Source organism: Strix uralensis, chromosome 2, assembly GCF_047716275.1.
Source record: "Strix uralensis isolate ZFMK-TIS-50842 chromosome 2, bStrUra1, whole genome shotgun sequence".
NCBI lineage: Eukaryota > Metazoa > Chordata > Aves > Strigiformes > Strigidae > Strix > Strix uralensis.
The window spans coordinates 38352993-38366112 of record NC_133973.1 but is presented as its reverse complement, the minus strand read 5'-3'; the positions used below and the strand labels follow the sequence as shown (position 1 = coordinate 38366112).

General features: G+C 38.6%; 2 protein-coding genes across 6 annotated transcripts in view; one reads left to right on the top strand and one right to left on the bottom strand.

The window, feature by feature from the left end:
- RSPH1 (radial spoke head component 1) overlaps window positions 1-13120 on the top strand; it is a 74225-nt gene that overhangs the window by 41251 nt on the left and 19854 nt on the right. The gene's annotated exons all lie outside the window — the stretch shown is intronic.
- LOC141939181 (high affinity cGMP-specific 3',5'-cyclic phosphodiesterase 9A) overlaps window positions 1-13120 on the bottom strand; it is a 105747-nt gene that overhangs the window by 90469 nt on the left and 2158 nt on the right. For 3 of the 4 annotated variants that reach the window (XR_012627497.1, XM_074858406.1, XM_074858407.1), the window contains exons 3-10: window positions 10645-11467; window positions 8860-8941; window positions 7889-8015; window positions 5959-6037; window positions 4967-5102; window positions 3350-3426; window positions 1378-1544; window positions 590-627 (exon numbers count right to left, since the gene is read on the bottom strand). Coding sequence is in view for 3 of the 4 variants with exons in the window: in XM_074858406.1 (XP_074714507.1) it covers window positions 590-627; window positions 1378-1544; window positions 3350-3426; window positions 4967-5102; window positions 5959-6037; window positions 7889-8015; window positions 8860-8941; window positions 10645-10700 (762 nt within the window). In the remaining variant the exon portion in view is untranslated. The remainder of the gene's footprint in view (window positions 1-589; window positions 628-1377; window positions 1545-3349; window positions 3427-4966; window positions 5103-5958; window positions 6038-7888; window positions 8016-8859; window positions 8942-10644; window positions 11468-13120) is intronic. The other variant, XM_074858405.1, reaches the window with a different exon arrangement.

Sequence of the window (13120 nt, the reverse complement as noted above, 5' to 3'; positions counted from 1 at the left end):
TGCTTTCTCTTTTCCTTAGCCATGTGCTCCTATGGTCCTTCCCTCTACCTAAGGGAACATCTCGCCTTCCATCCCCAAGCCCACAGATGGGTGGTTCACTGACGCTATGGCAGGAACAGGGCTGTTTGCTCTTCCTGCAATGCCCAATACAGGGTTCTCAAACAGTGAGAGCCTTCACAGAATATGGTTGGCAGCTATCTCATTATGTCATACCTAAGCAAGGAAGGCAACAGGAGATAGGTCAAAATGCTCTGAAGATGTCCAGGAAGACTGAAGGAAAGTATGAAAACTCAAAAAAAAAAAAAAAAAAAAATTAACCGTTTTTACTTGGTTTACTGTAGTATGATCATCTATTTCAAAATTTCAGTTAAAACAAACTCATTCACCTCTTGATTCACATTGCTTTGATAGAAAGTAAGCTACTGGTTTACCAGTGAAGCGCAGAGAAGACCAATAATTCCCTCAAGTACAGGGTCAGTTATAACAGCCTGGCACAGAAGGGCCTCACAGATTATCTGATTTCCAGAACTATCATAATAAACATGTGTATTAGGAGGCAAAAATCAAAATAGAAAAAGCATTCACTTACACTGGATGGCGTGCAGGAGCAACTAACATCTTTAGGATCTGAAATACAATACAACACAGTTAATAGTGAAAACAAGCATAATGAATATCTCTTCAAACACTTACCAGTAGTGCAATTTTCTGACAATAAACCAACACCACAGATAACGCAGAAGTAGTCCTAGTAGAAATGTGTAGCTGTAGCTTTAGAGAAAAATGAAAGGGTGCTCCATAGTATCCTTCCCATCCTATGACAACATTAAGTGCTATTTTGGCAGTCCAGCTCATTATAACATTCTAGTTATATCTGCAGAACTTTCTACCTCCTGACACAGGACAGTTACAGTAAAATAAACATTCATACTAATATAGCTACGCCTATGTAGGGCCAAAACCTGTCATTCCTTTTTCATTTCTAATTTAAAATGACAAAAACTTGCTTTATCATCTGACTTCTGGATTTCATAGCACAGAAAATGGATGGCATGGGTTGAATGGTAGCACAGAATATACATGGCAGCCAGGTGGGACGTTCTGCTAAGATACACTTGAACAATTTATAAAGACAGGGAATTAATGACAGGGCAGTGGACTGAATTCTGAAGTGTTACTCTCTCAGGTATGCCAGAGTCTGAGTGTATAAACTCCTTAGTCATACACAGGGTCTTCTCCATCTATTGTTCTAGGAAGTTCTTTAAGTATTGGCATAGCTTGAGTAATATACTTTACACTGGGTCATTTAGGTTAAACAGCTGGTGTTCTTCACCCATAATGAGCCCCCCCATGGTTCTATCCCATTAAAGCACTTACGTTCAATAAGAAACAGGAAACAAACAATCCCCATCACGGCAATGATAACACCAGGCATCACAAAGGAGAGACCCCAGCATGTAGACACCCAGTAAGCAGCAATTAAGGATCCCAATATATTTCCTACTGAAGTGTGTGAATTCCAGATTCCCATGATCAAACCTCTCCTGCATTTAAAAAAAAAAAAAAGAACCACAAATATTTCTTATTATTCACCCAATAAGCATTACTATCTTGAGAAAAGTGTATCAAAAATGATCGTCTGTCTGTGGTGTTAGTGAAATATTTGCAATCTTACTGTTCTTTAACTGGCTGCTTCTTTATGCTACAGTCTTTCATCTGGCAATTTCAAGGCACCTAAATATTAATAGAAGTGTTCTAAATACCTCTCTGTGCATGACAGAACTCATCCTGCTTTTAATGGCATTTAAAGGCACCACTAGGGCTTGCATATTTCTGAATAGAGTTTCTTGGATAAAAACAAGTGTGCAGATATTCCATAGTGTGTACACGCTAAGTCTGATGCTTCCGGGAATGAAAGTCCTCCTGCAAACACCTTGCACCAGTGATCTGATGCTTTCAGGATATGTTAGACTTATCATACAGAAGAAAACACTCTCTGCAGGATACATAGAGCAAATTCGGTATTTTCCGATCACATTCTGGACTTGCTAGGCACTAGTAGAAGGTAACACCTGCACAAGCTTGGCTATCAGACACAAACTGCTGTCTGCCTGGAAATCACAGATTAAAGCTGCTGTAAAATAGCTCCAGATGAGCTAATGTAAACCACAAAAATCTTACTGAAGTCATGAGAGTTAGTTTATTTTTTTTCCTTTAAGTCACGAGAAAACTGCTTTTCTCTCAGCAGGAGTTTACCTGGAGCAACCTAATTTGAACTAAACCAAACTTCTTCCTTTGGCTGATGACAAGATTAAAGAGGTCTGCTCATGTTTCACAGAATTTGTAGCAAAATGAAAACAAGAACCAGATCACTGACAATCAAACCAGAGCCCTACCCACCAGTCCACTATGTGACCTCCCTAAAAGTAAAGGCTGTTGCTTTTACACAAAGCAAAATCTGAATAAACATATTTGTTCTGCACAGACTCACCAACTTTGTGCAGTATTGTATGGTAGTTCTCATTCTCTGCGTTTTGTAGCATTCACCAAGAAGGCTGCAGGGACTATGGAAAACTAGTTTGGGCCTACCTCTTAACTATCCCGTGATTTTATATGGAAAGCATATACTTAATTTTCATATGTCCTTCTCTTGAACCGATTGACAATAATGTTCACTCAGTGGTATGTATCTACAACAGAAGGCACTACAGTAGTATTACCGGTAATACGCTACATGCATCAACCATTATCAGAGGCAATGTATTTAGCATGCAGCTCTTGCAAAATTTATGGCAAAGTCCTGTATGGTGTGACAAAAATCAACATTATGAGTGATCTCTATGCAGGATTAAAAAAAAAAAAGATGATTTAAAGAAAGTGACAAAAAGAAAGGTTAAATCAGTTGTCATATGTATTTTTTAAATTAAATTTTCAAGTTTCTGTAAGTGCGTTAGAAAAAAAGACATTAGACACAAAGATACTTTTAGAGTTACACCCTGACAACTGCTTTGAAATGCAAATGAAAACATGGGATAATAAATGGCATAACAATTTTTATTGAAAGTGGTTTTAAACTGTTAATACTTGCAAGAATTATTCTTAATTCTGAAATATTTCATCTGAAAAATTAAATGTCGGACTAAAGAGATACCACAGAACACTGTCTTGACATGAGAGAGTATAAACTAATCAGAGTAACAAAGGAAACTCCTCTCAAAGATCTACCTAACTGCTTGTTTCATCCCTCCCCAAAAAACACTGAAGGAAAAGATATTTAAATTGAATATAACATTACAGATCAGAATGCATTGATTTGTACTTCCAAAACTGTGGATTACGTATTATTTACCTTCCTTTTCCAAACCAGTTGCCAATACATGTAACGACACTTGGCCAGCCAGTAGTTTGCACCAACCCATTAGCTATCTGAAAGTATATAAAAATAATAATAAATAAACATACCCTATAATAGTTCAGGTTCCTACACAATTCCTGTCGAATGCTGCATTAGGAAAAGGAACCCTATACAAATGCTTTTAATTTAGAAATTTAGGGGGGGGGGTTGAAACCATTCTTTTCCAAGAATAAACAAGTTACAAAGTTTTGCAGAGATTCTTCCCTCTACCTACATCTCTGCAATTATTTTATGATTTAAACCACAAAAGATTGTAATCCAATCACATGCTTACCAAAAATCACATTGCACTGAACTGAACAGAGAAATGAATTCTCCACACTCAAACAGCAACATAATACTTATCTCAATTTGAACATATGGCAAAACATGTTTGCAATCAAAGTGGAAAAAAAACCCACAACTTTAGGAGAGACTGGGTAACTGAACATTAACTTTAAAATGCTTAAGAAACACCTGTAAATAAATTGAGGGGAGAAACTTAACTTACTGTACTCAGGCTGAAGTAAGAACTAATTCAGCCTCCATGTTGCACAGATCATAACCCTAACTCATCTCAACTCCTAAAAAGCTCCCTATCTAGTATTATACATTAACACAAAGATCACAGTACAATAATTCACACATACAATGTGCATTTGGACAGGCAACCAAATAACCTCATTCTACCCAACAAAAACCAATTAGGCTGGTTGTGCAAGACCACCCTTGCTATTACAGGATTCACTGACCACATCACACAGCACTGCATCGGTAGAGAGAGTTAGCTTAACCCTAAAGGAGCCAGCTCCTGTCTCAGAAACCACGTAAGTCAAGAGCGCTGAGGCAGTAGCATGGTTAAATGGATGGTTTGGTGAAACAGTTATAAAAGCTTGCAGTACCCAAGTTAGTATTGCTGCATGCCATGTTGCACAATGCCATGCAAACATGCCAGCGGTGAAAGTGCTGCTGCAGTAATACAAAGAAAACAGCAGTGCAAGGTGCAGATGTGTCCAAAATGACTCAGAAGTGCTAACCATACCCTGGTCCTGACCTAAATTCCATTTTTGGTCAATGGTAAATATTCTTGTGACACCTGATTAGATCTACAAGTGCTCCAAAAAATCCCACACAATGAATCTCATTACACAAGCTGTCTGTTCTCAGCCACACCAGTGTGGGAGACTGTTCATCGTTAGCAGTATAAATGTAATTTTCCTGCAGAGAAAGCCAGGATGTGTCACTCAGGTCTTGGCAGACTGACAAAAGTAAATACCTTTGTTTTAAAACTCGCCCACATTTAAGCTTGCAAAGATTTGATCACTGATTTGACACAGACTGAAACACTTCAATTTGTTTTCAAAAATTCTTTCCACTAAAAAAAACATTTTTCAAAAATAAAACCTGGGACTATCCACTCCATCATTTCTGCCTGTCATCAACAACAGTGTATGCCAGCATTTACATTCTCCCATCCAACCACTTATCACGGTTTGCAACTGAAAAAAAACCCAATGCAACACTTAACAGCACCATGGAAACTCAAGAGTATCTAAATAACATCATGCCTACCTGGGCCATTATGTAAAACCAAAGATTATGTATATTATAGAAATAACCCAATCCAAACATTGCAGTGAAGAGTCCACTAGCAAGCATCCCAACTGTCAGATAGTACCGGATAGGTAGCCGTTCTCCTATTATTCCACTTGGAATGTGGAAAGAAAGAAAAAGAAAGGCAATAATTAAAAACGAGATCATACCCCAGGCCTTCACAAATAATGAATATTTTGCCTTGTTTAATTCTGTTTGAGGAGAAACTTTATTTGTAACAGCTGTTTTCCTTCACAGCAGCAACTGAGCAATTCTTAGCACTTGACAGAAAAAAACCAACAAACAGTTCATGTTCACTAATTGCCAAGATGCTGACATCTGCACAACCATCTTTCAGGGAGATACTCACCTGGAGCACATCAGAAGTCATTTACTGACAGAGTCATTTTCCAAATGACACCTGTAAGGTGGGACATGTCTCCAGCCATTTAAAGTGAGACTTGTTTCCCTTGCCAATAATTCTAGTTATGAAGGTTCTGGTTTTAGCCAACAAAGAGAAGCATCTCCAAACAGCAGCTAACATTGCACATTTTAAGATGGGTTCAATATCATTTTTTGGAGGTGTCTGCTTCTGTCCTTCAACTACAGAGAAAGCCAGAACAATCAGTTTAGTCCACATGTGCAAGTTGGAGACTGCTAAAGTTTGAGGACATATATTCCAGCATATATTCCTTCGTATTCTGTATGAAAGAAAGACAGGGTAGATTGCAAGTTGGAAAGCATTCCTGCACAAGGCAGCCAGTACGGGTGCAGGTAAGAAATTTTATATATACCAACAGGTATGATACCACTGGGGACTCAGAATGATGTGGTTTTTTTCCTCAGCAACCAAAGTTCTCACTCTCTTCAACAGAAACTTTACAGTAGGAAAGGACATCATCTCATAAGTAGTACAGCCTCATAAATTAACAGTAAGAGACAAAACAGGTTTCCAAGAGAGTGAGGTTTACCTTAAATACATTCCAACTGCATATGCACACAGAAACGAGTAGTCCAATGCTCCCAGTAACTGTTTGTAGTTGTTCTTATCTAAGAACAATTTACAAAACAAATTATCAGTTTAAATGTACCAATAACTTCCCATCCATTTTTACATATTACAAGAAAAATGTCAGGGAACTTACACTGACAGTTACATTTTCAATAGGCACTTTTACACATAAGCATGCATTTTGCAAAACATTTTGACCAAAAAGCCCTCTACAACTGACCCTTTTGCCTGTAATGTATCAGGAAAATATTGGTAAGCCCATTCTTAATTCCTCCTTATTCAAAATAGCATTTTGGAAGAGAAAAAACATCAGTTATTAACAAGGCATTCTTTTCTTATAGGTCCTTAGACAAAGGAAAACCCAAACTTTAATAGACTACTAAAAGTGGAAAGATGGGTTGCAAATGTGTGAGGTCCCAACAGCCAAAATGGGTAAAAAAATCCAACATCAGATAGGCTTTTGAGGAATCAGCTTAATATGTATATATTTAAACTGTTAAAGCCTTTTGCATTTCCTTTTCCAACTGCTCATAAGGCACAGAGATAGAAGTCTTGTTTAAAAAAAAGACAGGGTTCTGCTCTGTACGACAAATGACCATAATCACAACAAAATGGGACTTGCAGGCAGGATGGAGGGAGCAGGAGGGACTCCACCCAAATAGAAACATCACATCTAGTCTCAAGAGACCTGAACTCATACCAAGACAGACAGTTTGTGTATTTGCAAGGAGACACAATTCCCACTGACTTTGAGGCTGAAGTCACAGTTACTAAAGCATTTCCCAGCTTGCCAGCTATGTTGCCTGAAAAACAGAGCTGAAAGAACAAGTCTAGAGTGCCATCCCAAAGCAGCAGCTTTGCAATAACCTGTGTGTTCAAGGAAAAAGGAGGACACTGGAGCTCAGAAGTTTCCATTAAGAAAGCTAACTAGTGTTTTAGACACACAAACTCAGTCTCTCCTTTGTCCAGGGACAAGAAACAGCAATCAAGTTTAATTGCATCCACATACATTCGGAAACCTGTGGGACTAAATAACTTCAGTAGACTGATTGCCTTGCAACAGGCAGTTAATACACAGAATTTTGTGCAGAGAAAACCCAGAGCTCAGATCTTTAATTATTTTTAAACAGAGTAGAACTTTTTTTAAATTGCTAATTAAAGAATAATTATAACGGATGGCTAGGCTGGAGTGGACTGGCACGCTGACAGAATGGACTATTCTACTTCACTGATGTTGTTGGTAGTGATAAAAGTGTCAAGGAATGATTCAAAATCTCTACTAAATTCAAATCAATTAAACTCTAATTTAATTGTAAGGAGGCAAATATTTTTTCTATTTAAGTGAAAGGCCAGGTTCATCAGATATTCAGTAAGTTGTCAGCTCTATTCTGCAATAAAGTGTCCCATTTTTCTCCATTAAAATGTGGAGAAAAATATTCTTTCTGGCAGATAAGGACTCTGAAAAATTCCAATTTAGATAAACACCAAGTAATTTCATTTAAATGATTGCTGGACCTTGAATCAAAACAGCAGAAAATTATAAGGATTTATTTTATTCTTCACCCTTTTTTTCTTTAATAGGCATTCTAAAGACAATTCCCATTTTCTGACTGAAAACTGATCTACGGAAACCATCTCATAGCTGTAACAGTTAAAATAATGTCAGTTGTTTAAGTGACTTTAAGTAGGAAAGACGTCATAAGGTAAGTCAGAACTTAATTTTCTTCGGAAAAATCAATGAGAACATGGGAAACAAAGCACCTCTCCCCCATACACATCCTGAATCCCTCCACACATGAAGAAGAAATAGCAAGGGGCAAATAATCTAATTATGAATATCAGTCCATTATTAAGAAAGAAAAAAACAAAACCAAAAAAACAACCCTTACCAAATGGCTCCCAACCGCACTGAGATACATTAGATGACTTTCTGACAGGCTGAATCTGGACAGCATATTCTTTGTAGGAGGTGAATTCAACTTCATGTGAAGCAGCACAATGCTTATGCAGCTCCCCCTGATAGAGAGGAAATTTGAAAATGGAAAATTCACTTGCCTGTTAATTCCCATACAGCAACAAATTTAACAATTCTAGCTCTGTATGAACCTGCGTCAAACCCACTGAAATCAGTAAAATTGTTATCCATTATTAATTGCTGGGTATTTTGTTGGGTGAAGCCACCATTACATGAAAGAGTAATTACACAGTTAGAAACAACATGCTATAGTGAACTGGTGTTTCTAATACTGCAGAATTTCAAAATTCTTCACTAACATCAAGCTACTTTGTCCATTGTTACTCATCAGTTATATACAATACAGCTCTGGGGGGGTTGATTTATGTTTGGAGAGTTATACAAGCCAAAGATTAAACTAACAAACCTAGAATTAGATAATACTTTGACACCAGCTTCACTGGGAACAGAGTCCCAACTGTACAGAAAACTATGACTGTGATACTCAACAGTACTTGGAACAGTCTTGTAAGCGTCAGTAGAATTTTATCATGTTTGACCTATCAGTTATGAGCAACTTTTCTCAAACATATAAATGTGAACCTGTAAACTCTTAAGTATCTCTAATTAGATTAATTCACATGAATTGTGAATTAAGCGTAGGCATAGCTGTTTCAAGTCTTAAATGCAAAGATCAGACATATACGCAATATTCTAGGTGCGGTCTCACTAAAGTTTATTAACTAAATGTTACTGTGTACTAGCTTTATCAGTTTTTCATCTTTTAAACCATTCCAAGTTAAAGTTTAACATCACCTTTCACAAAAGGAGATACTGAAAAAGACGACTACTTCCGTGTTTGACAAGAGTAGAAGGATGTTTAAACAGGGACATGGTCCTGCTTACCTTAACTATACTAATAGGTTTCCTTGATAAATGGAAGCTGGCATACAACAAGAAAGTGAGAGAGAAAATGAAGGCTCTATACCTACAATATATAAAAAAAAAAAAAGAGTATTTGAAAATTATTTTATTCAGATTTAGCACTAAGTTACATAAAAACATTACATGAATCATTGGTAACCTTGGAATACTGGAAGACAACTTTTTTCACATTCTCTAACAGTCTGAAGAGCCACCCTAGCAGTTATGCTGCTTTACAACATCTGCTCTGATCTGGCTTTGGAAGGGAGCTTGGCAGTACACAGGTACAGGCAGGACAACATGGCAGGGCTCTCAAGTCCACAGAGCTGATCTGCCTTGTTTACAGGCTTCCTTTGGGGCTATTAAAAGGCAGTTCAACATTAAACATACTGATAATCAGATTTTGCATTTCACTGTCTCATCCTGTTTTCTGGTATGATTATGACATAAATGATGGCTCTGTGGATGTCAGTTTGGGTACTGTGGGTTATTACTTCTTTCTTTCCTTACCACTTTTTGCATTTTGCTTTATCTTACTCTGTAACAAGAGAAATCAGCCGTTTCTAGAGATGGATGGGGAACTGATACTGACTGTGTGCACTGTCAGCTGAAGCACATGAACCTAATTAACCAGCTCTGGGATTGGGAAGAAGTTTTCCTTGTACCTCACTGGCAACATTGGGTCTTTTTCTGCAGCTCATCTGAATGAAAAGGGCACCTCAAACTCCCTGTCACTGAAAGCGTTAAACAAAGGTAATAATCTGATCTATTCTCTACCTGCAGCACATTCCAGTTGTTTAAGAGGGAGAGCGTTTTGTGGATTTGTGCTTTTAACAATACAGAGATCAAAGTGTATCTACTGGCTCCTTCTAGATCTTAAAATTAACATCTGTAAATAAAAGTACATCTATACATATAAAGACCTGATATCACACAGCCTACTACGGTCCCTAATTTTTAATTAACATTTTTCAATCATTGCCTACTTTATAAACTTTTAGATAACAAGGGCCTTGTTTTATAGTTCTAGCATATTCACAGAGACATTAAAAAAAGAGTTATCCCGCAAGTTGAGTTATTCACCCCCATAACTGAAAACATCTTCACAAGTGATAAAACTGAAATGACTTTGTCCTTGCCACTCTACTAGAGAAAGCATGTGATAAAATTGCTCAAATGGGAAGTGCTCTTTCCTTTGTTATCTTTTTGTTATTCAAACACAATTGACTCAGTATTCTATCTCAGAAAGCAAAAGAACTGATACCATCCAACTTCCAGGATGTTTTCCTAAAGGAAAGGGGTTTTGGTTTGGGTTTTTTTGTTCATTTTCATTTGTTTGGGATTTTTTTATATTACAGTATCAGGAACTAAAACTGTAATTCTACAAGTCTGTATTACATGTCAAACTACGGGGGAGAAAATACACTTCTGGTTAAGAAAAGAAAGCTAACCTCGAGCACCCCTCCCACTTAAGAGTTTGAAAATAAATTCTGAAGTTTATCCCTTCAAATACATACCTTGCAAAGAAAAGGACAAAAGGCTTTGTTCTCTAGCACACTTAACTAGTAAGGATCTGTCTGGGTTCCCCCAACAAAGTATCTCGCTTTTTAAGTATCAGTAATATTTATTATACAACTGACTATATTTTCTTGCTGTATATATTACGCAATGAAAAAGCAAAAATAGAGCGAGGCAACAGTATCATCTTCCCCAGATACAAATTCACATTGTCCAAAACAAAGATCTTCACCATACTTTAAGACTTACCACTGATCTCGTGAAAATGAAGTGATGAAGCGAATCCCAGGAGGAAGGCGAGCCATCTACTCTACAGCTGGTATCAAATTTTAGGCAACACAATTATGTACTTATGACGTTATCTGTTCTTCAGCATGTAACAAAGATCCTCCCAAAGCTGTGCGATAGCAGACTGTTAACAAACGTGGAAGATACACTGCTGAGCTGATCTCTCTGTAGGTTTCTTTTCTTATACCTTCAGTCACAACGTGGCAAATTCTTCACTCTGCCTTTGTTAATTGCTGATCTTAAAAGAGAAGCTGCTAAGTAAATGTTCTTATCAAGTTATTGTAATATTTTCCAATCATAACATTTGAATCAGCAGTTACCTATTTCAGAGACAAGTAAATACTGTCATGAACCTTCTAGACATCAAAAACATAATGGACAATTTTAAGCCAATATAAATCGCAGCCTTTTCTGAATTTTATCAGGTACAATCTATTTTGAGAAGTCAGCATAGTATAAAGCAGTGAGGACACAAGGGAAAGATGCAGTTAGAACATGATCCAAAGCCAGCTGACATCAAACACTCGCTTTCGTCCCATAAAGACTACAAATAGGTAATTTCCCACCTTACAAAGATCTATTTTAACACATCAGAAACATTCATGAGCTTGAAACTTGTTCAAAAATGACTGTAGTGTTTTCAGCCCAGAATAGGGACTCCTCCAGCTTGAAAGTGATGCTGCTGAACAATGCTGCTAGCAAGACTTGACCAGCACTCCCTCTTCCAGCCCAATTTCCCTGCCCCAGTAACAGTGCTGCACAGAGCACCACATCATCAGAAAACCTGGAAAAGAAAAAAAAAAACCAAAAAAGTTTTTTCACCACTTGAGCTCCCTACTTTGGCTCATTCAGCACAAGGGAGAAGACAGGCTCACGTGCACACGTGACACGCTGGGAAGAGCAAGACTGTTGCAGCATTAATTCAGTTTGGTTTAAAATCTTGTAGAGTTCCTCCTGTTCAAATTTGGACCGAAGACCCTCAACAGAAAAAGATGCACAGTACCCTTTATTAGAGGTACTGCAACAGGAATTAGCTGCACTGTTACTTCGGAGCAAGTCGGAGCCAACTGTTGAGTAACATGAGAAAAGGCACTGTAGGCAAAAGGTGCGACTGCAACTCATGCATGCAAGCCAAGCCTCCCTGTGCGCTAACAGCGGAGACACCCCAGCAGGATGCCAAATAACACGCCAGGGTCTGCAACATTACCCCTACCCTCCCAGTAACCCAGCCAGTGGGCTTAACACTGGCACCAGCCACTGCCACGCTCCTGTTGGGAAGCTGGTAGGATGCAGGACTAGCTCTCCTGGTAAACCACTGGAGGTGAGCTAAAGCAAAATCTCCTTTGAAGAAAACACACCTGCCAAGAACAAGGGTTTTCTCTTAACCTGCGAATTTTAAAGGCTGCCACAGGGCAGACAAAGGTGTGAGTTCTCTCCTCTCCTCTTTATTGCCCCATCTTACTACAGAAATTAAAACTACTCCTCAGCCAGCTGAACGACAACACCAAACACTATCTACCGACAACACCAAACACTATCTACCGTGTCAAAGCTGGCAACTCGAAAGCTTGGCTATTGACATAGGCTTTTTCCCCAGGAATGGTGGAAAACTACCACCTCTTCACATAACAGAGTATCCCACCAAAAGATCAAGGGTCTGCTCCTTTATGCTAACACATTTTTGTCATACCTTTATTTTTTCCACAGTGTCCTGGTTCAGCTTGACACCTCCCGCCCCTAAAAGTTAATTGACTTGCTAATCTCGTTTGGCATGTTCCACCTCCCCTTCCTCCCCCTGAATCAGATAACTGGTTGTGCAATTCATCAGCAAACCCCACAATCATTCCCACCCAACACGAGTTTCCTACCTCCTCTCTGAGGTTACAGAGGTTAGGGAAAGTGCAACCCTACACCCTCCTCCCCTCTCCCACCCCTCAGCTGCAGGTCCCTGCCCCCCTCTTCCTCAGACCTTGCAGTGGTACAGTGATGGTTCAGGTGACTGATCCATCAGAAAACCTGCCCTGAAAATCTGCCGATCCAGTAGAGAGTATTAACTCACTCTGTGGCTACAAAACTGCTACACAGGATGAATCCGAACCAGCAGGAGCATAAAAGCAGGGACTAAAGCTGGGACTGCCCCTTACAGCCACAGCTAGCTAGTTAGGTCAGCTGAACTGTAATTTCAAACCAACAACTGCTTGTCAGTAATTTTGTGTTTGGTTGAAATGAGCTGTGGATAGCTTTGGTGTAAGAAGAAAAATAAGAAGAAAGAGGTAGGCACAAGCAGCCCAGAGTACAAGTTAATTTTTTCTTCCAGCAGTAACAAATTTATTTCAGGGTGATCCCAAACCCCATTTCCCCTCTCTCACAGTTATCCCAAACAATATTATTTAACTGATCACACTAAGCGAGGTGACAGAAATATCTACTGGGAAAA